Here is a 23,795-nt window from a genome sequence, read left to right on the forward strand (position 1 = left end):
TCCTTTCACCACTCTGTCAACCAGTCAGTGCTGTGAGATCCGGCAGTTCTTATTTTCACAGTCCTGATTAACTCAGTGGGTTGGCAGTTTGCTGATGATAAGACTAACCACCTTTCAGGATCCCTTGTGCATTTTAAATAGCACAGATTGAAAGATAACTGCAGTGGAAGTCTGCTGTTGTCACCTTCCGTGCACAGAACTGGTCATTAATCCCTACCAAATCCAAGGAGAGACTGTCTTGGTGGCTGTGTTTTGCACAGGCTGCAGCACCAGCTTGCTAAGTTTGCCACTTCCTTTGTTGTCAGATCTTTTTTTCCTAGCAAATACCGTTCTCATTATTTTGGTCAATTGTCCTAATTTTCTCATATCTTTATGTAATACAAGATAGAAGTGAATAGCAAAATAAAACCACTGGCATTCCCCTAGGGAACGCTTTGATGCTGTAACAAACAGCTTTGCAAAAAGTCAAAGCTGGCTAATTGAAATAACTCTGTGTTCTCTAATTTAGTATTAAATGAGATGAAAAATTCTTCACTTTGGATGTGAAGTGGATCACAGGAGAGTTTGCAAGTGTTGGCTGGGCAAACATTGTTTTCTTGCCTTGCCAGGCACATTAATTACCTTACTGCTGCCATCTCCTACTCTGGATTTGGTGCGAGCCCACATGAGATTTGAGCTGTTGAGGCTGTGCTGGAGTGCCTAAATGTGAACAGGCTTATTCCCAGTTTGGAGCTCCCTATCACACTGGCATTGTGGTGTGGAAAGTCAGGTCTTTTCAATGTCTAATTGAAGGTCTCAGAATTGGTAATAGGGCCTGCGCTTGTTCTAAAGCAGACTTCACCTTAAAGAGAAGTGCATTTTGTAACGTGATTTTGGCATGAAAAAAGAGGACATTTCTGGGAGTGTGTTTAAATACAGATATAATGGAGATTATATTACAGATATTATGCTTATAGATATTGTGCTTTGATCATACCAGGGATATTTTCTCTTATGTGTGGCATGCTGTCATAAAGTTACCACGTGCTTTCTTATCTCTCTATATTCCTTCCTATTTTTTCTTTCCTTCCTTTAGTATCCCTTTCAGGAGGAAGTCCAGAAGAAACCATTGCCCAGTGCTGCCTCCCAGTGTTGTAAGTTAGACTTATTTCTTCTCAATATTTTTTCCTCTTTCAATGTACTTGATTTCTTTTTGTGGTTAGATGTCAAGTGATAGTACATCTGACCGACATTTTCTTATTAGAAGTACTTAAATTTCTGTGCAGTTATGAAAAGCTGTGCTCCTCAAAATATTGCTCTGCAGCTTCTGATGCCAGGAAGTGAAATCAGGCATTGAGTCTTGCACTTGCTCTTGTCCTTGTGTGCAATAGGCACAGAAAATGTGTTCAAAGTCACTAAGATTGTCAGACCCTTGTAATATTTCTACCAGTAAGAAAGCTGTGTTTTTTCATGCGACTATATTAGGCTATGTTCTGCTAAAACTTCCTGTGTTAAATATAATTTTTATTACTCTTTAATGAAATTTTAAGAGGCAGAAAATAAGTGGAGACAAGTACTACTGGTAGCCTTTTAAAATGCACCAGAGATTTGTGTACTTGATGTCTAATTTCTTCACTATTACTTTTCAATGCTGCGTTGATGGATGGAAAAATATTTTTACTAATTTCTGCTTGTCTTGTCTTGCATTTTTTATGCTTCTGAAAACATGGATGGAAAAATAATATAGCACTTACTGTATCTGATGATCTGCAAAATTAGATTTCTGAAACACTGCTTTTAACACACAATAGATGAAAGCTCAGTGATGTCTCTTGTGAATGTCTTATCTACTTTTGGCAGCAACATTAATAAAATTCAAGCCTCATAATTTAAACAAATCTTTTATCCTCTACTTCAAATCCTTTAAGATCTGCATATTACACATTGCAGGCTGTTTATCCATTAGGCTGATTATAGGATCGCCTCAAAACTGATAATATTAGGAAATGCTAATTACTGTTTACCTTTTTTGAGTAGAATTAATTTCTCTGTATACTATTGTTATGTTATCTTTAAAGTATCTTCAACAACTCTAGACATTAACCAATTGCCCAGGAAACCTGATTGTGCTGTGTAGCTGGAACATTGTGCTGTGTAGTAGAACTCTATATCAAAGTATTCCAGTAATATTTTCATTCTAGTTCATTCTAGGCAACACTTTCTGCGTCCTCCCATTTTGGAAAAAAAAAAAAAAGTATGTTAAGAATAAAGCAGAGGTTTTTTGTTTGGTGGGGTTGTTTTTTTGTTTGTTTGGGTTTTTTGTTTTGTTTGTTTTTTGTTGCTTTTGGTTTTGGGGTTTTTGTTCTTATTGTTGTTATGCTGTTCTTGTTCTACTTTGGGTTTTTTTTTGGTGTGTTTTGTTTTGTTTATTAAATGGTCAAAAGGATACAGTTGATTTGCTAAACCTGTAAATAAGAAACATTTTGGGAGAAACTAATATTTGATTAAATCATACCAACATAGTTTTCAGAACCCATAATGTCAAAAAGTGAAAGAAAAACTGTCTGCTGTATGAAGTGTCCAAGAAATGAATGTGTTATTTGCTGAAATTATTTTCCTTGCTCTGTGCCCTGGGCTTTCCTTTTGTTTGAGGGAGGCTGATTTGATTGAATCTCCCAAGTATTGAGATGTATGGGTAAATTAGAGGTAATGCTTCTGTGTGGGGAAAATAGCTGCACCTGTTCCCACATCAGGGTGCTTTTACATCCGCCTGTAGCTGGTTTCTCCCCTGGAGAACCAGCTGGGCTCTTGCAGGCAGACACAATGAGAAGCAGCGCTATGGCCACCCTTGTTGTGCTGCCTGTTAACAGCCTGCATCTTGCTGGAAAGTGACCTTTTGCAATATTCAGTTGAAGGCCCTGTGGTTTGAACAATTAATGTCACATAGAAATTAATATAATCATTCATGGGATTAAAACACTCATTAGAATGCATGTTAAACATTTCATAGCAGTCTGTTGTTAATGTATTTAAGAATTTTCAATAAAGCTGATGGCACCGCATGTACTTTGGCTTGTTTGCTGCCTGCAAGTATCTGATGTCTATGAATATCTATTTACATGGAAAAAATACAAAATAGACATTTAATATAGAGATACTTTTGAAAAATGAACTCTGCCTGCATCAACTTGTGCATAAGAGTTGTCAGCTTGCCTCAATACAGCACAGTCCTTTGAGACTCAAGGGTTTAACAGAGAACATGCACAGATTGCATCTCTATTGAAAGCTGACCTGACCTTTACATGTGACACAGGAGCTCAACCCTTTTTACACAGGAGCAGGGTGGGTGTCCTTTACCACACTAAAATGTGTTCAATATGGAATGTTCTTACTTACCATGTGGGTAAGTAATTGGTAGGTATATTTTTAGATAAAATAAAAACATCCACAAGAACACTTAAGGCTCATCCAATTTTCCACCGCATCATTTTTCATTTTCATCTTCTCAATGTACCAGATGAGGTATGGTTACTGTTTGGAACAGGACAGCAAACTAAGCATTTATTTAGAGGAAGGGAAAAAACATGCTCAGTGTGAGTAGGTTTTACTCCACGAGAATGTTTTCCCAATCCTTCAAATACCACAAAATTATCTTAAAACCTGAGGCACTATAGAACAAGAGTTCTGCAAAACATTTCACATAGCTTGCACTTAAAAAAATAATTGTACATAACTGCACATGCCACTGGTGTCCTGCTTAGCCACTCTGGCCACTCTCAGAAGACCATTTTGATGTCCTTGTTCCAGCTAGAGAAAATACTATTCCAGCAGACAGGTTCAGGTTCACTAATTAGGAAGATACATGTCCTTGCATGTTAAAATTAGATTACACTTCTGCTCTCTTCTGCATCTGTATTTTTGCACATCTTTTACCTTTTCCAAACCAGATTTTCTTGTGATGGTTTCCCACTTCCTGCAGGGATGCAGCTTGTTCTGTTACCTCCCCTGAGCAGAGGCGGGGAGAAGGATGGAGCAGGATGTGAGAGAAGAGAAGTGGCCCCATCTGAAAGCCAGCCTGTGATCTGAGGGTGGTTTTTTGTCCCTGGGCATGCATGGGCTGCTGCTGCCTTGGCTTGGTGCCATGGGAAATCTCAGCCCACACTGGGAGCTCTAATGTTTCCAGAGATTGTTGAGCTTTCAGGCTCCTTTTCACAGTCTCAAATGCTGTTTTGTTCTTAGAAGACTCTGACCCATAATTTCTGAGGTAATGTGGGATTTGAGCTTCCTACCCATTCTTAAATGAGGCAGGTGGTTCTGTTGCATATATAGTCTTTTCTAGGCCCTGCTGATTTTGGCACTTTTGCCTCTTTCCTTCATTATAGTTAACCATTTCATTTTAAACTCCCAACTGCTGTGCGTCCCTGTGTATTCCTCCTGCCCCAGAACGATCACATGCTTCCAATTGATTTAACTTCCAGTGATCCCAAGCAATAAGCAAAGCACTGGAGTGTCCATGCATCCAGTTTTGTTTGCCTTTCTATTAAATGTAGTCATAATTATTAAATTTTGATATGTCATTGTTAGAAAACTGCAGCATCTCCATTTTGGCTTTTACCCACAGCCTGAAATTAAATGTAAATTGAAAAGAAAGCAAGGTTTTGTTGTCTGGAAATTCACTTTAAATTATGCAGATTGAAAACATATTATTTGATTACTTTGGCATTGAGTCAATAAGCTCTAAGTTATTTTTTATGAGGAGTTACAGAAATGTTTTCCTTGCATGCTCAAGATAATTTCTGGACACATAGAAGTCCATTATAATCCACAACTGAGTCACACTGTGAGTATTTTAAATGCAACTCTGATTTGGATCAGTTTCAGTGCAAACTGGGATGAGAAGGATACTCTGCATCTTTGCAGAATCAATTTGGCAGACTTGGTTAATATCAGCTGCTGTAAATACTACCCTACACCATTTGTCAGGGAGTTTACAAATCTGGAAGAGAGAAAGTTTGTTCAGTATGATTCTCAGGAAAGATAACCTAAGTGTAACTTATTGTCCCTTTTCTGCTTCAGTGTTTTTGTTCCATTTCCTTTAGTCCTGTGCTCTGTAAAATCCCTGGTTACCAGAGTTGTGGTGGGTCTTGATGTTTTATTGTGGTTTATATTTTTGGGTTTTGTTTTGTTTTGGTGGGGTTGTTTTTTTTGGGGGGGGGGAGGGGATTATTTTGTTATTGTTTTTTGTTTTTTTAATTTTTGGTTGGTTTTTCTTGGTTGATTGGTTGGTTTGGGGTTTTTTGTTTGTACATTTGTTTGTTTTGTTTTGGATTTTCTTTATTTTGGGCAGTTTTGTGTGTCTGTGTGGTGGTTTTATTTTTTTTTTTTTCTTTTTGTGTGTATGTGTGTGTGTGTGTTTTATTGTAGGTTTTGTTGTGCTTCTTTTTTATCAGAAGAAGGTAAAAATTTTGCTTGGCTCTGGATAGGTACCCGCAGTAGGTTGGTACTGGCAACAAAAGAAGCAATAGCTTCTCATATACTCTTTTACCAGTAGAAAGAATCAATGCCAGCCTGTGCTTGGTCTGCCATAAGATGAGAGAGAAAAAAACAAGATTACATCTCTTAATGCTCTTTGGAACACATGTGTGTGTGCACATGCATGCAGGAAAAAAATGCTGCAGTTGTTTTAGATACATAAGCAGCTTTTTATCTACTTAAAATCTGGCAAAATGTTTTATACACATTTTAGGAATGTGTACGGTGCTATTTGATGCCAGATCAGTTTGTTGTGGTGACCCTTCTTTGCGCTGATATTTGAAGAAATCTGGTTTTGCAAAATTCTTCTAATTCCTCTGCATGCACTGCTATTTCAAAGGTACCACAAAGGCTGACTCTTGAGAGGTTTCATTCCTGATGCTCACTGGTTTTCTTTTTGGGAGCTAAAATTCCAAATTTTTGGGAGCTAAAATTTCTTTTTGGGAGCTAAAATCTGCACACCATACACACTGGTGCATCGGGCAGGCTTATTCATTCCCCCTGTTCTAATGCTGAGATGATGATGCTTCCCATGGCACTGTTGAGGAGTTTTGTCTGCTTAACAGCCAGATGAATGTCTTCCCTGCCCCTTACTCCCCAGCAAGCCCCAAACACTGATTTTATATTTGTGCTGTACTGTGGATGCAGCATTTTCTGCTGCCATTAATGTGTTACTGGGCTGGGGGTGTCCAGCCCTGCTGTGGGGAGAATGACCCTGTTGCAGCAAATGGCAGAGTATTTGCTTTTCTTCTTTGGTAATAGTATATATATATAAAAAAAAAGAGATCTGCTCTACCAGTTTCTCAAGGCATCAGCATCAAAACACTTAAACAGGCCAGAACATGCCACTCCTAATTGTTCACAGAGGTGCATGATCCGTGACAGTGGAGGGTCAGGCAGCATTGAGAATGCTGGGAGGTGACACTGCCCTCTTTGTTGTAAAGGTGTGTGCTGTACATCAAGATTCTTGCTGGTTTTTTGTGGTTACCAGCCTGATTCAGCACTTAAACAACAGAGGTCAGCAGCCACCTACAGCATCTCTAGTCCACACCACTTTGGGAAGGGTAAAGTAATCATTAATGGTTATTTTACCCTACTCAAAGATAGGTGACCCCAAAGATTGTGTTGCAATCCTGTTGTATAGCTGTGCTCTAGTGGGAGTGGAACTTCTGGCTGCAATGCAGTTACAACTCAAAAGACTGTTCAGTGTAAGTGTAATTCAAAACACCACACATGAATGGCTTCATTTATTTATTTATTGATTTAAGCTAGGCCAGGGAAAAACTGTTTTAGTCCATACAAGGGGAACCATTGTGTGAGCTTTTTTGTGATAGTTTACTGCTGGGCTGGGAAAGCTAGATCCTTGGCCTCTCTGCTTCTGGGTGACTGGCAGCTCCTGTTTCTCTTTGTTTAGGATAAATCCCCTCTGGGATACTTGTTTTCCTGTGGCTTTGTGGCACTCACTCTCTGGGCTGACTGAAGGCATGATAGATCTGCTGAAAGGAACACAGATTCAAGGTTTTATTCTAAAACATCTGCCTGCAATTTCAGGACTGGATATGCCTAAGGAAGAGTACTCAGCATATGGAATTTAAAAATAAAAATACTGGTTATATTAGGAGATGATACAGTAACAAAGTTTGGTGTACTGCTGAACTCTAGAGAACTCTAGGGCTTTGATTTTGCTGCCAATCTTCTAAATAGGGTTTTTTAGTTGTTTTCCTAGAGTATAGGCTGCATTTTGAAACGTGGTGACAAGGAAATAGTTTTTACTTTTACATAAAACCTGAATGTAAAGTTCTTATTGAAATGTTGAACACTGCCAGTACTGACAAGTGTCTCTATAAGCAGTGATCAGACAAAGCAAATATTCATTTAAACACTCTAGCTTTCATAATTTGTCTAGTGCTCTTCATGAAAGCTTGTTTTTTTTCTAATGCAGTTTTTCAAGGACTTTAAACTTTATTAGTCATCATTTAGTATCATAGCAATAGGAGCAATCAATTTGATTTTTTTTTATTACAGTGAAATATAAACTGTTTGAAAGTTAAAGATTTTAAACTGGTAGAAAAATGATTCCCGAACTTTATGCACAAGCCATAAATATGTGTCCTCCAGCAGTGAGGCTTGTACTTAAAGTCTGAGATTAAAAGTCATAAGAAGAAAAGGCACCAAATCTTTTCTCTCTGCTGCTGTAGATTAAATTCCTCTTTGCTATTATGCATGTATGTCATGTTAGGGGACCAACTATAGTCCAAAATTGTATCTCGGGAAGGGGTATATAAATCTTGTCTGTAACAGTGTTTAAATCTCTTTGCCAAATAGTGTGTGACTTGGTAGCCTGGAAATTTGTAGGACAAAGCAGCTGTGTTAGGCATCAGTGCAGTGTAGAAATGTTACAACTTTACATTGAAGATAAAATTAGGTGGCACTCAGCCTTTTTGCTATGGTTACTGATAAGATGCACAAGTTTGTAATAACTTAGTGGGTACACTGGATGATTTGATGTAGATCCAAGCTCTGCTTAAATTCTCAGATCTCAATTGATTTTGTTTAGCCAACATAAAGGTGGCTAGAAGGGCCATCTTGTTTAGTGAAATGAAATACTCAAAAATTTCAGCATAAGCTGAATGTGGTGAACTGGGGAGCAAGGAGAGCATTCCAGTGTCACACTCCAGTACCTGTCCTTGTCTCTGTCAGATCCTTCTAGCTCACTTGCCTCTTGTGCTTTCTTATCTCCTTTTATGCAGAGGCCTTAGCCCCCATCTGGAGTGTTCCAAAACTGAGCTGGAAATGGTGGTATTTGTTGCAAAACCTTCTTTGGCATTGTGCTTACTGAAAACTTGACTTCCTTCTAAAAAGCTATTCAATATATGTTTTCTATTTTAGAAGCTTATTCCACTAAAATACCACCTGTTTAGTTTTGGGAAGTACATTGAACACTGGAAGAATGTAGATTTTTATGGAATCTGAGATCTGTTCACACTATGTTGAGGGTATTAGCCATGGGAATAGGAGTTTTTTTTAAGCACAGATAAAAGAACTGACCAGAACATTCTGCAAATGATACTTTATCAGAACCAAATATACTATCGGGAGTTTAGTTTGCTTTTATAAACTTACTTAGATGATTTCTGTTTGTGCCTAACATGGGATATAATGGGGGATTGAATAATTCACCAGCATGACTATAAGCAGTGGTCAGCAGCAAATGATAATGTTCTGACAGAGATAGTAGGTCCCAACCAATCTCAGAGGCTTGTGAACAGAAATGAAACAAAGTGGCACACAGGCAGTCAAATTAGATGGCATCAAAAACTTGGAATATTCTGCTTTTTTACAGTGTCCCTGCTGATCCAGGCTTGACAGTGTGAAGTGGGGAGGAGGAGTTCCTCCTTGAATGGTTTCATAACTGAGGCACAGAACAAGCATATGTTATATTCAGCTAACAGTGGAAACCTAGATGTGCTTTATAAAATGTGTTAATGACAAAACTGTTTTAGCTTCCAAGACACCAGGCTGCTTGCATTGCTTAGTCCTTAATTGGAGGTTTATATGAAACCTCATTTTTTGAGTACTGAAACTTACAGATACAAAATAATGTGATAACCGAGACACACACTGTTGGTATTTATGAACACATGGAGTGACTAGTCTGACTTGTCTGTATCATGTATTCCATTGTTGCTGTATGTTGTTGTATGGTTTTGGAATTACAGCTTCCCATTTTATATCTGTCTGGACTTCTTGGTGTTTTTAGTTTGAGTTTGCACAGGTTTAAATTTGTCCAAGGGTGATCTGGAAGGGATGTTTTCTTAACAAATCATGGTTATGCATATTTCTTTTATGAAGCACAAAAACAACTTGAAAAGGCTAAAAAGAAATTCTGTTTTCATTAACCTTCAAAATATCAAGATTGTCAACCCAGGTCTTCTGCGATTATGCTGAAGGACTGAGATGTATACTGTTAGCTCCTGAATCTTAAATGAAGCAGCATATGTGTTGAATCTTTAATAAATTCATTTTTTTCCAAAATGTTAGACACTAAAATGAAGTGGGTGTTAGTAAAAACAAACAAAAGCAGAGTTTTGAGCTTCTGATTGAAAATCCCTTACTCTCTGTTTTTGCATCTCTTTCTCTGCTCCTGCAGCATTGCTTTCCCCAGTCTGTAGCTGTAGCATAGCCTGGTCAGCCAAACCCAGCTTCTCAGTGGGAGAAAATGTGCAGGGTAAGGAGCTGCTGTCTAAAGGCAGCTGCTCCTCTCTTTGCCCTGGCCTGCTTGGCATTGGCTGCTATTTGCCTTGGGCATGGAAAGTCTGTGGAATTTTCATGCTGTTCATATGGAACTTGGTAGCACTGAGGTGGACAGGTAAGTAGCTGGCTCAAGGTCATCACTGTCAGCTTGAGGACTTTTTTATCCTCAAAAGAAGGGAGGATGGGTGGTGGTAATGCTTCTCCTCCAAGGACAGACCTTGTATCCATGAGGGCTGTCTTAGCACTTGGTGGTTTTCTCCTTGTTGCAGTTTCAAACAATGAGTAGTGTTGTGCCAACCATCAGGCCTTTTTCTGTCAGGGAGGTAGTGGTTAGGAACATTCTCAGCTGGTTTCAGAGATCAGTCATTCCCTCCATGCAGATTGAGTACAGTGGTTTGTGCAGAGGCTGGCAGTCTGGGATTTTTATCTTTGTAAAATCTGGAGGACAGATAAGCTCCATTTCCTCTGTGTTTTTCCTGATCTGCATACCAGCTTTGGAAATTTATAGTTATCATCTGGTGTTTCTTCCCAGTTGCTCTGGGGTTTTACATGTGCATTCATTTGTGAATAATGACATGCATTTCACTAGAATGTAGCCTGACTGCAATAATGCTGTGTCACTACAGAATTTTTCTGGATCTTTGATAGTAATACAAGCTGCTAATAATTGAATTTTCCTTTCTTTGTCTCTTTCTGTTCACCTGAGATACAGACATTTTGATGTGCTGGGGTTGCTGTTACATGTGTTAGTGTGTTGAGATTTTCAGGAATGGGATACATGTAAGCTGTTGTTCAACTTCTCCATAATAGGAAATTATTTTTAATGAGAACTCTTGGTTACAGCTAATCAAAGCTCAGTGGAGGGCTCTGCCAACACCTCCCTCTTTCCTCAGTCCCTTTTCATATGTCCCTCTCTACTGTCTATGCTATCCCTGCCTTTGGTTTCCATACCCTTTCTCCTTGGTTGTCTCCCCTTTTCATTTCTTCACCATGTCTTTTATTTCTGTTTTCTTTGCCAGCTTGGTTTTGCATTCCTCTTTTTCTTCTCCTTCCCCCCTGAAATAACACTCAGACCTCTGTCAAACCTGGTATTTAGGTTTTTGTTGTGAAAAACAAGCCTGAGGTGATGCCTCTGTGGTCAGGATCATGCAAACAATGTTAGGTGGATCCTGGGAGGTTTCTGATGCATTTGGATACGTCTTCATCTTACCAGCACACCCGGCTCAGCTGAATTGTCACTCTTGCTGCTGAGTGGCATATGTCTTATCTCAGGCTGTAGATTGTTGCTGCTTGACTTGATGGACTTCAGTTCTCTTCTCTTGTTAAATCCAGTAAACCAGAATTTCTATACACAGCAGAGGAATAAACCTTCTGTACTCTATGGTAACTGCATGTGTTCAGCATTTTACCAGTGGTCTTTCTAAATCAACACCATAAAAATTGTCATTCAATTTGTTCCACTTCGTTAGGGCTGCTTCCTTTAATGACCAAAGCAAACATACATTTGTTGCTTTTTTTTTTGCCCTTTTTTTTTTCTGACTACTACTAAAGGAACCAGAAGGTAATGACCTACCTTTGAAATTCTACCAGATATAAAAGTGCCACTTGAACCTGAGTAATGCCTGTGCCTGTGCAAAGCACTACACATGTGTTTGTCAGAGCCTAATCCAGGGACCTTGAAGTACTGATGTGCATCTGAGGGACTGTGTTGCTTTGTAGACCTTTTGTTTCTGAAAAGAAAGGAATAATCTGATTGTAGCTCTGATGCATCTCTATGCCTGGCTGGTAGCTAGAGATGGTAGCCAGGACAGAAAGCTCTTGCTCGTTTTCTGTCTACATGTGATGAATTTGTTTATTCTCAGCTGCACTTTATGCATCAACACCCCTGTAAATGTAACTTTTTAAAGTGTTTCTTACACTGTCTTCTAGAAATGCTGATTCTGAAGCATTTCTTGGAGTTGCAAGTTGAGTGTATGGTTCTGAAGTGATTTGAGGGCTGTATGTACTGGTTTGTTGAATCCATGGTACTGAGTATGACCTTGGGGTGACAACATGGGTATTGATAAGTAAAAACTTTAATGTCTTACGAACTTGCTGTGCAACTTTAGCATGAATTTATTTTCATCTTCAGTTTTAACATGGAAAGGTTTGCTTACTCTTGCAGGATTAACTTAATGGGTGTTTGCCTTAGAATGTCATGAGAGCCCTTAAGCTTTTACCAGTGTGTATATCTGCCTATCTGCTTTCACTTCACATTGTTTACATGCACACAGTTTTTCCTGCTGTTACTGTTGAAGTGATGCTCATCACCGGGTTAACTTTATTCTGGAAAGGGGGCAGAAATGGAAATGTGAAGTGACTTTTGCCTTTTGATTTGCAGAGTTTAGCCTGGAATCAAATACTGCTCTAAACTGGGCTCTGGTTTCTGAGACATTTGAGTATGCTAGGGAATAACAATCTTTAACTGCTCTTGCTAGGTTATCTGATAAGTATTTTGTCTACTTGTGTTAATAAATGCATGATTGCTTATCAATTCCAAGCATTTATAATGATCTCAGTTTTCAGAATGTCTTATAAACAAACTGGACATGAGGTGGAAGCCCCGACATAAACTAATGTTGCATTTATAAAGAAAAAGATCCCTTAAATTTCCAAGCTCACAATCTGTAAGGCGTTTTAAATACATGAAAAGTATGTTTGTGGTTTGTTTTTTCTAAGCTTTCTTTTTCCATTCCTATTCTTTTCTGCCATTTGTGTTACATGCAGGCAACTGGAGTTATTTCGGATGGGGAGAGCAGCTGAGTACGTAACAGTTTGATTTCTTGCAAGCTTTCTGATCGTATAGTGATGCAGCATGCTCCAGTACAAGGAAAAGTGGAAATATTCATGCATATAGAAAGTCTGTTCCGTTGTATTTTATTTTACTTTCACTTAGTCTTCATATTTGTGTGGATGGATGGCTGTTCATTTTTTCACTTTTTAGCTTTGTTTTGGTCATGTTTTGTATGAGTTGCTTGTGCCTTCTACTGGAATTTGAGGACATGATGGCATATTTGGACTGTTATTCTTGTCTTATAAAGGTGATTCTAGTTTTTTACTTGTGTGTGTCTTTTATGTTGGTCTTCATACCTATGAAGGTATGAAGTGTTTGAAGTAATAGAAAAACACAAGGAAATCTGTGTTTGAAGTAATAGAAAAACACAAGGAAATCTGTAGTCATTGTCTTACTAAGATGAGATATGGTGGAAATATATTCCAAATACTACAAATAGGAGTAAATCTGAAAGAAGAAAGGACTGTTACACACCCGTGAAGCTGTAGGTATTGTGTTATGTTCAGCCTCAGTGGGACAAGTGTATCATGGCAAAAGTTTCAGGGCTTTGCTTTCACTAGTGCTGAGGAAAAACTCAGATACTTCAGCTGTCTGTGATCTGTAGAGCTGATGCCACACCTGGAGATTGCTGTGTTAACTTCTGGTTACGCTGCAAAATTTTTGTTTTTTGTTCTAGAAAATGTACCTTCACTTTCTGAAGGTGCTACAGATGCTAACAGGCAAGGTTGAGCAGAAGCTCAAGATACAGTGTGTGGCTTCCGTAGTCTTTAGAACATGCAAGGGTTGATTTATCAGTCTTAAAGCAAAGGTGTTTGTTCCCTGTGTGCAAGACAAGAATGTGAGTGTTGTTTAGGGAAGCATGCAAAGAAAGATCACTGTGGCTGCCTCCAGCAGGGCAGAGATTGTGCTTCATGCTCTTCCATTTTTGACATAATGGAATTTGTAGAGGACGCTCTTACTGCTTCTGAGCCTAATGTCCAGCTGATGTTACAGTGCATTTCATATGTGGACCTGTTCTGCATTCTAGAAGTCTTCCACTAGTGACTTCCCCATTTCTTCTCCAAATAACATTTTTTGTCCTCCTTGTTCTCCTGTCTTTGATCAAATGTAAGTTCTTTGTGCATCGTCAGTGTTGACCAACTTGCTTGTGCTGTCAGTGCTGGATGTCTCAGTTGTTTATTCTTTGTAGGATAAAGGAGGTGTAGCATAACTGAGGTAACTGAGGTAGGATAACTGAGAGGTAACTAATTAACTTTTTGACACTAATAAGAAGGACTAGTGTCCTAAATAGCTTTCTTTTCCATTTTTGGGTATTTGGAAGGGAAGTGGGATGTTTAGGCATCAGTCAATGAGAAGTCTAGGAAGGCTGTGTACATGTATTTCTCCTATTTAGAGAGTCAGCGTGTGGTTGTTTTGCTTTAAAAGGTACTTGTATTCATGAGGGTCCCTCCATTCCTCCCTCCCCTTCTTCCTTGCGGTGCTGTCCTCTTTGAAATCATTTTAGCATCCTTACAGTCAACCTCGGGGCAGTGTTAGTGGTGTTTCCAAATGAGCTCCGTTAGCTTGATATATGAAAAACAATATAAATGAAAAACATGCTTCTAATTGTAATGTTTAAAAAGCAGCTGAGAAGGAAGCAGCAGAAACAGCATATTGGTAGCTGGAAGACTTTTTCCTGGTGAGAGCTTCATGCAAGAGGAGTGCTGTAGCACAGACCCTTGTTAGTTGGGCAGAGGATGCTTTAGGAAAGAGGCATCTTGTACTGCTGACCTAGTTTCATTTTAGGAAAGGGAAAGGCTTGAAGAAGTAGGGTAGATGTTAAAGGGAGTCTTTGCACTTCAGCCTGTCAGTTCTGTTCTTGGCTGATGAATGTTTCAGCAGCAGAGTATTTTCAAGTGAGAAAAACAGGATTATGAAAGCTCTTAAACTGGAGACTTAGTATTGCAAACATACTGTCTTAAAAATATGCAAATTTCAAATGTATTTTTAAGCTGTGAGGGCAACACAATGAACTAATGACCTGCAAAGTTCCATTTAAATAATTTCTCAAAATCTAGGCAGTTTTAGCATAAAAAAGATATAGAAGAGCCTTAAAAATCATCCTTGTGTCCTTTTGAATTTTTTTCCTTCCTTCTTACTTCAGTATCCTCTTTCAGCTAGTATGCATTTTGGTTATAAGATTTTAGAAAGTGTATTTGTCAGAAGTGACCAGTGGTTCAGTAGATGATGGTGCAGTGGGATCTGAGACTTAAGGAAAGAAACTGTTGGCAGCTATGATGAGAAGAAGTTCAAATGGATGACAGGAGGGGAAGGTGAATTAGTTGCAAGGCCCATGGTGTAGAGCGAGCAGAGACTTTTGCTGACCTAGAAATTATTCCTTCAGTTAGTACACTTTATTTTCTTCTACCATTATTAACATAGACAAAAGCTGTAAAAAGCTCAGGGCTTGTTTTGGAGAACTTACGAGGGTTTTGCTTTTGTCCAAGATTTTCCTCAAGTTTGTAGAGGATAACTTAAGCTTGGGGGACTGGATGTCAGCTCCCAGGGGCTGATGACGCACTGTGCTAGGAAAAGCAGGAGGCAATTTCAACTGAATATGTTTTGAGAGGAGCTCCTGCTGTGCCTTGGGACTTTAAACCAGGCAAAACCACTTCTTCAAGTGCATTCTTCCAGCCACCTCTAATAATTTTGCTGCTAGTTTTCCTTCCTGTCCTGAAGTTTGATGTAAAGAAAGCTGCCAGAGGCTAAAGCAGCCTAGTTGAGCTGGCGTAGCAGGACTGTAAAAGTGTTTTTGAGGTCAAGATATTAAAATCTGTATGTGTTCTACCCTGCAGCAGACATGTTATAACTTCCTCCCCCTAACTCCCACTTCTGGGGGTGGGAGTTAGGGGGAGGAATAACAGTCACAGAAGGTATCTCCTTCCTTGATTTTCCCCATTCTGTGAAATCCTACTGTGTGATGTGACTGCCCCAATGGGTTTTCTTCTTATGCTCCCTATATGCATGAATATTCAGTAAGGAAACGTGAACAGCATGCTTCTGTCCTGCCCTTCAGCCTTACCCACAGCTCTCTACTCAGTAGGTTCAGTGATAAAGAAACAATTTTCATCCCTTGACAGCTCTTTGGTATATGTGAAATTTTTCAGTCTTGGGTAAAAAATTACTGGGTTTTTAGGTTTATTGTTACGTGTTTTGTTACCAGTTTTACTGATCTTCCGAGACTGAGGCTAAGCTCCAGCTTTGCTTATAGAAGACTTGTTTTATCAGCTGTTTGAAGAAAACTACTTGAATTTATTACACCACGTGTGTTATGAGGCATATTTTGCTGAAACATGGGCTGTAATGCCTCCATTTGAAGGGGCGCTGCATCCCCAAAGCCACTTCTGCAAGTTCTTGTCAGTCTCTTAATTAAAATTTAAGCGTCAAGTATGTTAATGAATGGCATCATCATTATATGCTGGCATTTCAGAAAACACCTTCTTGCCAAGATAATGTTTGCTGTAAGCCACATATGGGCCAGGTTTTAATGCTTTTGATCAGGCTGAGCAATGTCTTTGTTTGAGAACACTTCTTTTAAATAAAGGGAGAGTGCTCATAGGTTAGTTGCAGTTCAGCATGACTAAGAGTTTTTTGAGTTCACTCTTATTTATGAGTTGAGGATTTCTGTCTGGTATTAACATCTGTGGATGCTGTTAGGTTCATGGGGCATACATCAGAGAAAAAACATGTTCCTGCCTCATGGAGCCTTGCATCCTTTAAACATGCCTCAGGGAGGCATTTTGTGTTGTGACCTCAAAGAGGCTTCCTGCTGCTATAAACCAGTAAGAAGGCTGAGAAGTTCTGGTGTTAGCTTTTATAAACTTATATGCTCTAAATGTTTGATTAAAATTTATGCTAATCAGCTATTTTGGGATGTTGCTTAGAGATACTGGGGTTTATGTCAGAAATGTTCCTTTGATAGTGCAGAGGTGAGATGCGATGACTGGTGAACAAATCCAGATAGTGCTTCTGCAACAGTCTGATTAATTTGAACTCTCTGAGCCTGTCAGCTGGTCAGAGTTGCTGACCCATAGAAGCAGTGTTCTGCTTCCTAATAAACATAACTGTGTAAATCTTTGCACTCCCAGTATTAGTGAGTCACTGGATTCAGCTTTTCTCACTCTGATAATTTTACTACTGGTTTGTATTTTTTGTTACACATTTGAGGCTAGCTAAATTGTTTATCCCTAAAGCTGTTGGTCTGGTGACTTTTACCAGATCTTAAACCTGTATCTCAGTTAGACTGCCTTCAACCTCTACAAGTGCTGTGATATTATGGAGCCACAGCTGAAGAACTTTCCATCATACCAGAGTTACTTAGGCTTTACCTTAAATGACAGTTACATCTGATGGAATGAAGAAATTAGTTGAGCAGTAAAGTGAGGCCTTAAGAGACTGTTTGGAGCAGTGTGTTTTCTGTCCAGTAGAAGTAATTATTGTTCATTAGATGGCAATGGCTCAAGTCTTGAGCAATAACAATGACATTGCTCAGCTGAGTAATAGCTTATTATTCTTGTGAGGTCAATGTAAGACTTGTGATTGACAAATAGATCAGCCTTTGCTCCACAGACTGGAAGTTTGGTGCTCCTCAGTGAGGTTTGGCATATGAAAGCATTTCTGTATAGTAAATATTGAATATTTTTCCTAAGCACTGAGCTGGGATAAAATTGGTGGACACTGTGCTTTTCATAAAGCTGAATACAACAGCATATGATTGGTACTCATTTCTATTCAATTGACTAGAGACTGACAAGAGCGCTGCAGCATTTAAACTACTAAAAGGCAGGAGGCTTAACTCAGTTTTCGGTGTGGACAATCAAATTGAATTGGTTCCACTTAAGAGTGTAGAGCAGAGCTTTTTCAAGTGGCCCATATTTTGCAGATGTTTACTGCTGCTATTTTTTTCTCCTCTTTCATCCACTTTAGAGTGCTAATCTTACTATGTTGTGAAAGAACTGAAAAGATCACCAAGAACAAATTTTACCTCATATTAAAACAAAATGGAAATTGAGTTAGGGGTATGGGAAGCACCCATGGAAGAAAAGGGGGTTCCCGCATGCTGCATTCCATCTACTTGGAATTTCAGCACTGAAATGCAGGGTTCTTTAAGGATCTGACATGTAAAGAGCGCTCTCACTTCATTGTTCAGCCTCATGATGAATGACTGCGTAGGACACACACCACTGGGTAACCTACCAGAGAGGGCTTTAGTTTGATTGTCCCTTTTAGACAGATTTGGTGGCAGAGAGAATGAATAATGGCTGATTATTTTCTGTTGTTTCGAGCATGTTAATGGTGCACTCCACTGCCTTATGGTGTGTGTATTTCACTTTAAGCTTGCAAAGATAACCTTGCATCCTGCACAGCCACACACAGCCATATATTTTTCATACCTTACCTCACTATAACTTGGCATTCTCCTTTCCTGAAGGATTACCAAGCAGAGGTGTTTCTGTAGGGAGAGGGACTCGGTTGGAAAGGAGCTTTTTCATTTGTGACGGTTATTGTTAGTGTTAAGTACTGTGCTTAAGAAAATTTACCTTTATGTGTTAAATGTAGCAATTTTCCCCTATAGGAAGTAGTGTAATTGTTTATTGGCAGAACTGCTCTCCCAGTTCTTCTGATTTTCCTACTGAGTACTTTCCATTAATTTCTCTTAACTTAAACTAATACTTCCAAAAAAAAAAAAAAAAAGAAAGAAAAAGCATTAAAGCATTTAAAAAAATCCAGAAGCACAAAGTTCTGGTTAGGAATGTTGAGAAGAAAGGACAGTATTACAGTTTAAAGGTTGAAAAGTTTTCAGAAAGAGCTCCTTTCCACAAAGTGTTTTTGAGTTTGTGTTGGTGTTTTTTTTTTCTTTTTGAATATCTAAAAGTTCATTTTGGCAGCTGCAAAGTACCTGAAATTTTAGGTGCTGGGGTTTGTTTGATTATTTTTTTGTTGGGGGGGAAGGTGTTTTGTTTTAAATACAGATGTCTTAATCTGCCTCTTAGTAATGATTAAAGAAAAATAAACTGTAATGGGAAGGGGGAAAGGAGGGTGTGGATCTAATCACTGCAGTTCCTTGGTGCACACTTGAGAGAACTGGAGGTTATAGCCAGCTCCCAGATGGAGATACAGCCACAGCAGAAATAGTGGTTTTTTTGGTCATTCTTCCAAAACTAAACGGGCTCCACTGTCCCAGCAAGGCAGCTTGAGAGAGCTGTGCCCTTAAACTGCTTTTGTCTCTTAGCCTTTGAAGATGCTGACAGCGCCGTGGATGACCGGGACAGCGACTACCGCAGCGAGACGAGCAGCAGCATCCCCCCTCGGTACCACAGCACCGTGCAGCCCAACGCCTCCGTGCACCAGTTCACGGGCCCGGCCCGCCTGCAGCAGCAGGGGGTCCTGCGGGATTCCTGTGCCGACTCCCTCCACAATTATGATCTAGATTATCGGGAGCATGTGGCCGCCAGGTGAGTGCTCTCTTATGGGTAGCTCTCCTTGCCCTTTGTTTTTCCACTGCAGACCATGAAGGTACTGAGCTGGCAGAGGAGGGCAGATCAAGGGCTCTGGAAGTCTTCTGGTAGGAAGGTGTTATCTTTGTTGTTGACCCTGGGATTCTGCTGTGAACCAGGAGAAACCTGTGGAGGGTACGTGGCAGTTTAGGGAGTTATCTTAACAGATATGCTCAACTTCAGGTCATTTGCTCTTGGCTGTACTTTCCCCTTACTCTCTGAAGGCTGAAGTAGTGGGTAGATGCTTGTTCTGGTACCATGATGTAGGTGTGCCTCTCAAGCCAGTGAAACACATTCTAGCAGAGTTATTCTATTGGGAGCTTCTTCCTTGGTGCAGATTTATTTTCTCTTCTGGATTAGCTCCAGTTCTATTAGATCTGCCAAAACAATGTATTCAAGAAGAAAGTCTGTAACAGATTAGTTGTTGGGGTTTTTTTTCCTTCTGTTCCTGTTACCATTTAACACAGTTGAATGGTGTGTTTTCTCTTTCATACTTTCAGCTGTATGAAAGCTAGTTTGTTTGCTCTGAATTTTTTTTTACCATAAATTAGTAGTGTTTTTTCACAAGTGTTTTTAACTTGTTGAAGTATTGAGCATTGCTGCACTAACTTACCAGGATCATTGGCTGTGAGCTAGAACTAGTTGTGCAAGGTGAAAGCAGAAGATTTTGGACAGTGCCGCTAATTTTGGTCAGCTTGCTGAGTGGTTCTGTAGAACAGGCTAAGCTGCTACTTCTGCCTTTGGTGAGGAAGGAGGAGGCACTATGACAGTTAGAGGCGCAGAGTTCTATTTGTATTATAACTGATTTTTTTTTTACCTTATCTCTCTTGGTGCGAATGTTCTTGTTTTCTAAAGTCTGAACCTAAATTCAGTTATTGTCTTGGGTGACTGAGGCTAAGTTTTGCCCTTCTTGGTGTATGATCTTTAATAGTAAAGGGTGAAGTTTAATGGTAACATCTAATGTTGTTACTGTTACTGAGGTTTCAAGAATAGAAGCAAATGTGCCAACAAAATGCATTTACTGCAGTGTGATGTGTCATTCCTAGTGCTCTATTCCTAGTTCATTAAATGTCTTATATATAAGCAAATTATTCCCTTTCCCATGTGAGTCTGTGCTGCTGGCTTGCAGTGGTAAAATTGCTGAAGATCTAATTGAGAAGATGAGCTGAGGCTTTTTCTTTTTGGAAGAGCTGAGTTGAACAGTGATGTTGGACCCCCAGTCAGGGGAAGCCAATGCTGGTGGCATATTTTTGGAGTTGTGTGATTTCTTGGAGTGGTGTTGACAATACAGGTAGTTTTTCATTGCTCACTTTGCTAGGAGGCAGTGTGTATGTGAATTTCTATCTGTATCTAAAAGATAGAGGTGTTTTTAAGACCTTCTAAAGAACCACTGCTGGTTTAAATTTTTAGAGAATACCAAGCGGCAATGCATTTCTTTTATTTTTCCCCTGATTTCCTTAAGGTATTGATGTGAAAGGGTCTGGACTGATAAAATTTACTTGAAAACCGTGAGGTTTGTAGTTTGCTATGGTCTAAAATTACTTTCAGTCCAGAAATGCAGATCTTCAATGGTGATCTGAGAGTTTCTGTTCCCATGTGCATTTTCCACGTGCCCAACAAGATTCTTTGCTACTTGTTTAATCTTATAACATAAAATGTGCAAATAAGCTTTCCAAAGAGGCTATGTGGGATTCTCTTACTTACCAGAAAGGTATTTCTAACAAGCTAGCTGAAAAGAAGCATGTGGGTAGACCTGAAATATTTTCAAAACAAAGCTGTAGCTGAGTGTTGCAGGAACAAATTGTATTTGACTTCTGTTCCTAGCAGCTCTGAGTGCTGTGTGTCAGGCAGTCACCTGATGAAATCAGTGTTCCTGGCAGACTGCAGCTGATGGTTACTGTGAAAATGAGGGCTTGTAGGAGGCTCTCCGGGGCAGACCCAGAGGAACCAGACAAGAACCTGCTGAAACCTGTCTTGAACTGTGCAGAAGGTTATCAGTGCCAAAATGCCTCAGTTGAAAGTGTCTGTTCTAGCACCTGGGTTTTTTTCTTACAATATTGGATTTGGATGAAAAGTTCTGCTTCTCTATATTAGCTGTTACATGTGATCATAGTCCTGTGATTGAAGTAATGTATTTTCTTCCAACCTCTCGTAAGGATGACAAGCAATATTATTATGTGTCCTTGGAGTGTGTTTTGCTGCCAGCAACCAGTTTGGCTTCAGAAGAACAGACATCTTTCCCTCAGTTTTGGTTTGTGGGTTGTTTTTTTTGTTTGTTTGTTTGTTTGCATTTTGTTTGGGTTTTTTTGTTGGTTTTTTTTTTTCTTTTTTGTTTAAGCACTAACTTCTTTGCAATGCTCATTTTCTTTAACTGTTTGTCCTCCATACCTCCCTAGTCTTACTCAGTATGATAGCATAGATTCCACTATGAGAGTCCACATCTGAGTCTTAAGATCTGTCAGATGAGTGGGTTACCCTCTCTGCACCTCTCTGCCTGTCTCCCCAGTGTTGCTGCTTTGAAGTGTTCTTGTGGTACATTTCAGCTGATATTCGCTGTTTGCCTTGGCTGTTTTTTAGATCTGCAGTAGTTAAATGCTGGGCTGGTGTCTTTTTCTCCTCTCATGTGTTGGGTTTGTCATCATTATTTCTAATAAGAGGGATGCTTTGTAACAGAGCAGAGAAAACACATACAGGAAAAGAAAGAAAGAAAAGAAATTTAGAAAGATTAAAAAGAAAAGTAATTTTCTTTACGCCTAAATTAGTACATTTTTTCGGTTCCGCATTTACAGATAATGGCTCTTCAGACATTCATGTGGCACCCATTGTCTTCAGCTGAGCTCTGGAAGGGCTTGATCCAGTAACTATGGTGGCCCTGGGAATCTTTTGAAAGAAAATGATTTCATTTACTGACTTAAAATAGTGAGCAAGAAGTGTAATAGGTGTTCTAAACTGTGTATAACAGGATTAATTTAAAGTAATGAGCATCTTTCCAATTAGTATAAGTTAGCTAATACTGTTGGAAATGCAGCAATAAAGCAGCAGTAGAAAATGCAATGACCCATCTGTCTTTCAGGACTATCCCATCTGTATCCTGTTGTCATGCTCCATGCAGCTCTCATGGTGAAGACTCTTGGATTAGCAGTATCCATAAAATGCCTGCTGTCTTTGCCCTTCTCCAGCACTAGGGGGTCAGGGGCACACATGCCCTCATGCTCCTCAGTTCTCAGCAGTGGATGATGTGAGGCAAAGCTGCATCTTTCAGATGATCATGTTGATATTTTTACATCCACTTTCTACCTGCTTGTTTGTATGTAGATTGTCAGAAGCTGTCCTTGTGAGGTTTAGGTGAAGAAGTTTTCTTGCTACTACCCTTGGGGCTGTTGAAAGATTGAGATTATCCTGCTGACCAAGGGATAAGAATTAATCCCAAAATCCCAAGGGTCATTTACTAGGGTTTCTAGAAAGCATCAGATTGTTTCAGCTTAATTGCTGCAGCTTAATTATTCTCCCACAATGGACAATTATAAATTGATGGATCTTTTCAAATGCGTTATAAATGGGAAATACAGATCCTGAAGATCATCTGAGGCTTATGATGGGCTAATATCCAGCACCAGTGTTTTGATTTTCGTTCTGGTCTAGTAACAGCTCTGAGAATCTTAATTTTGTGTTGTTTAGGGGCACCTTGAGGCCATTAGCTGCAGCAAGAGCTCTCCCAGCAAAGAGGAATGGTGAAATAGCTGAAACTCCTCTTGTTGCTCGTGCCCACAGTTTAGGTTTTGTCCCCTGTCCTCACTTGCCTGGGGTCCAGTGACTTCTAAGTCTCCAGATGAAATTCCTGCTCTGTTGCAACCTCTGGGAGGTAGAAAGTCCCCGAAGGCTTAATGAGTACTGCTAAAACAAAATCCAAAGTCTGCAGCCCAGGGCGACTGAAATGCAGGCACAGCATAGTGGAATGGTGCGTGTGGGCACTGCATCTCGAAGTAGTCCTGTTGCTGCAATAAGTGACTTCTTTTCAGCATGCCTAAAAAAGCAACAGCAGAGTACTGGTACTGCCAAGGCTGTGTGCCCTCACTTGATCACAAAAAGCTGTTCTCCCTCAAAAAGGCATTTCTAAATTTTGTGCAGACATAACCGATGGAATCTCACAACCCATGCTGCTTTTTTTGACTATTTGATTGAAGTGTAATGGTGGTAGGTTGGAAGGTTTTCAATTTTGTTATTTCTGAATGTTTCTGATTTTAATTTTCGTTTTTTCAATGCATGTTTTTCCATTACTATTTTTTCTGTCCTTCCTATAGCTTTTTTTAAAACTGTTGTTTTTCCCTTCCTATTTTTTTTGCTGCCTCTCTTCCTTTCCCTCCCACTCCCTTTATTTCTCATCTTAGACAAGGATCTCTAGCTAGAAATGAAAGAGTCAGGATCATTCCATTTGACACTGAAGATGGAGAAGAAGAACAGGACAGTAACTATGAAGAGCTAGGAAAACTGTTAATAGAGGATTTCTTAGAAAAAACTCATAAAACTAGAAGTTGGCATGAGAAAAATGGGAAAAAGATACAAACTCTCTCAAAAAGAGAAAATTTAAATCACTATGAAAGATCAAGGTACTGCCAAAATGTGTGTCTGGAGTCAGGGTCTGTAGATGTCCCTAGATATCC

General features: G+C 39.4%; 1 protein-coding gene across 1 annotated transcript in view; it reads left to right on the top strand.

The window, feature by feature from the left end:
- The window catches only part of UNC13B (unc-13 homolog B), a 207,087-nt gene that overhangs the window by 44,212 nt on the left and 139,080 nt on the right, over positions 1–23,795 (top strand). The window contains exons 7-9 of the mRNA XM_054517797.1: positions 1,076–1,133; positions 12,532–12,567; positions 18,870–19,092. Of these exons, the coding sequence (XP_054373772.1) occupies positions 1,076–1,133; positions 12,532–12,567; positions 18,870–19,092 (317 nt within the window). The remainder of the gene's footprint in view (positions 1–1,075; positions 1,134–12,531; positions 12,568–18,869; positions 19,093–23,795) is intronic.

The sequence above is a fragment of the Molothrus ater genome, chromosome Z (assembly GCF_012460135.2).
Source record: "Molothrus ater isolate BHLD 08-10-18 breed brown headed cowbird chromosome Z, BPBGC_Mater_1.1, whole genome shotgun sequence".
In the NCBI taxonomy this organism is placed as follows: Eukaryota; Metazoa; Chordata; class Aves; order Passeriformes; family Icteridae; genus Molothrus; species Molothrus ater.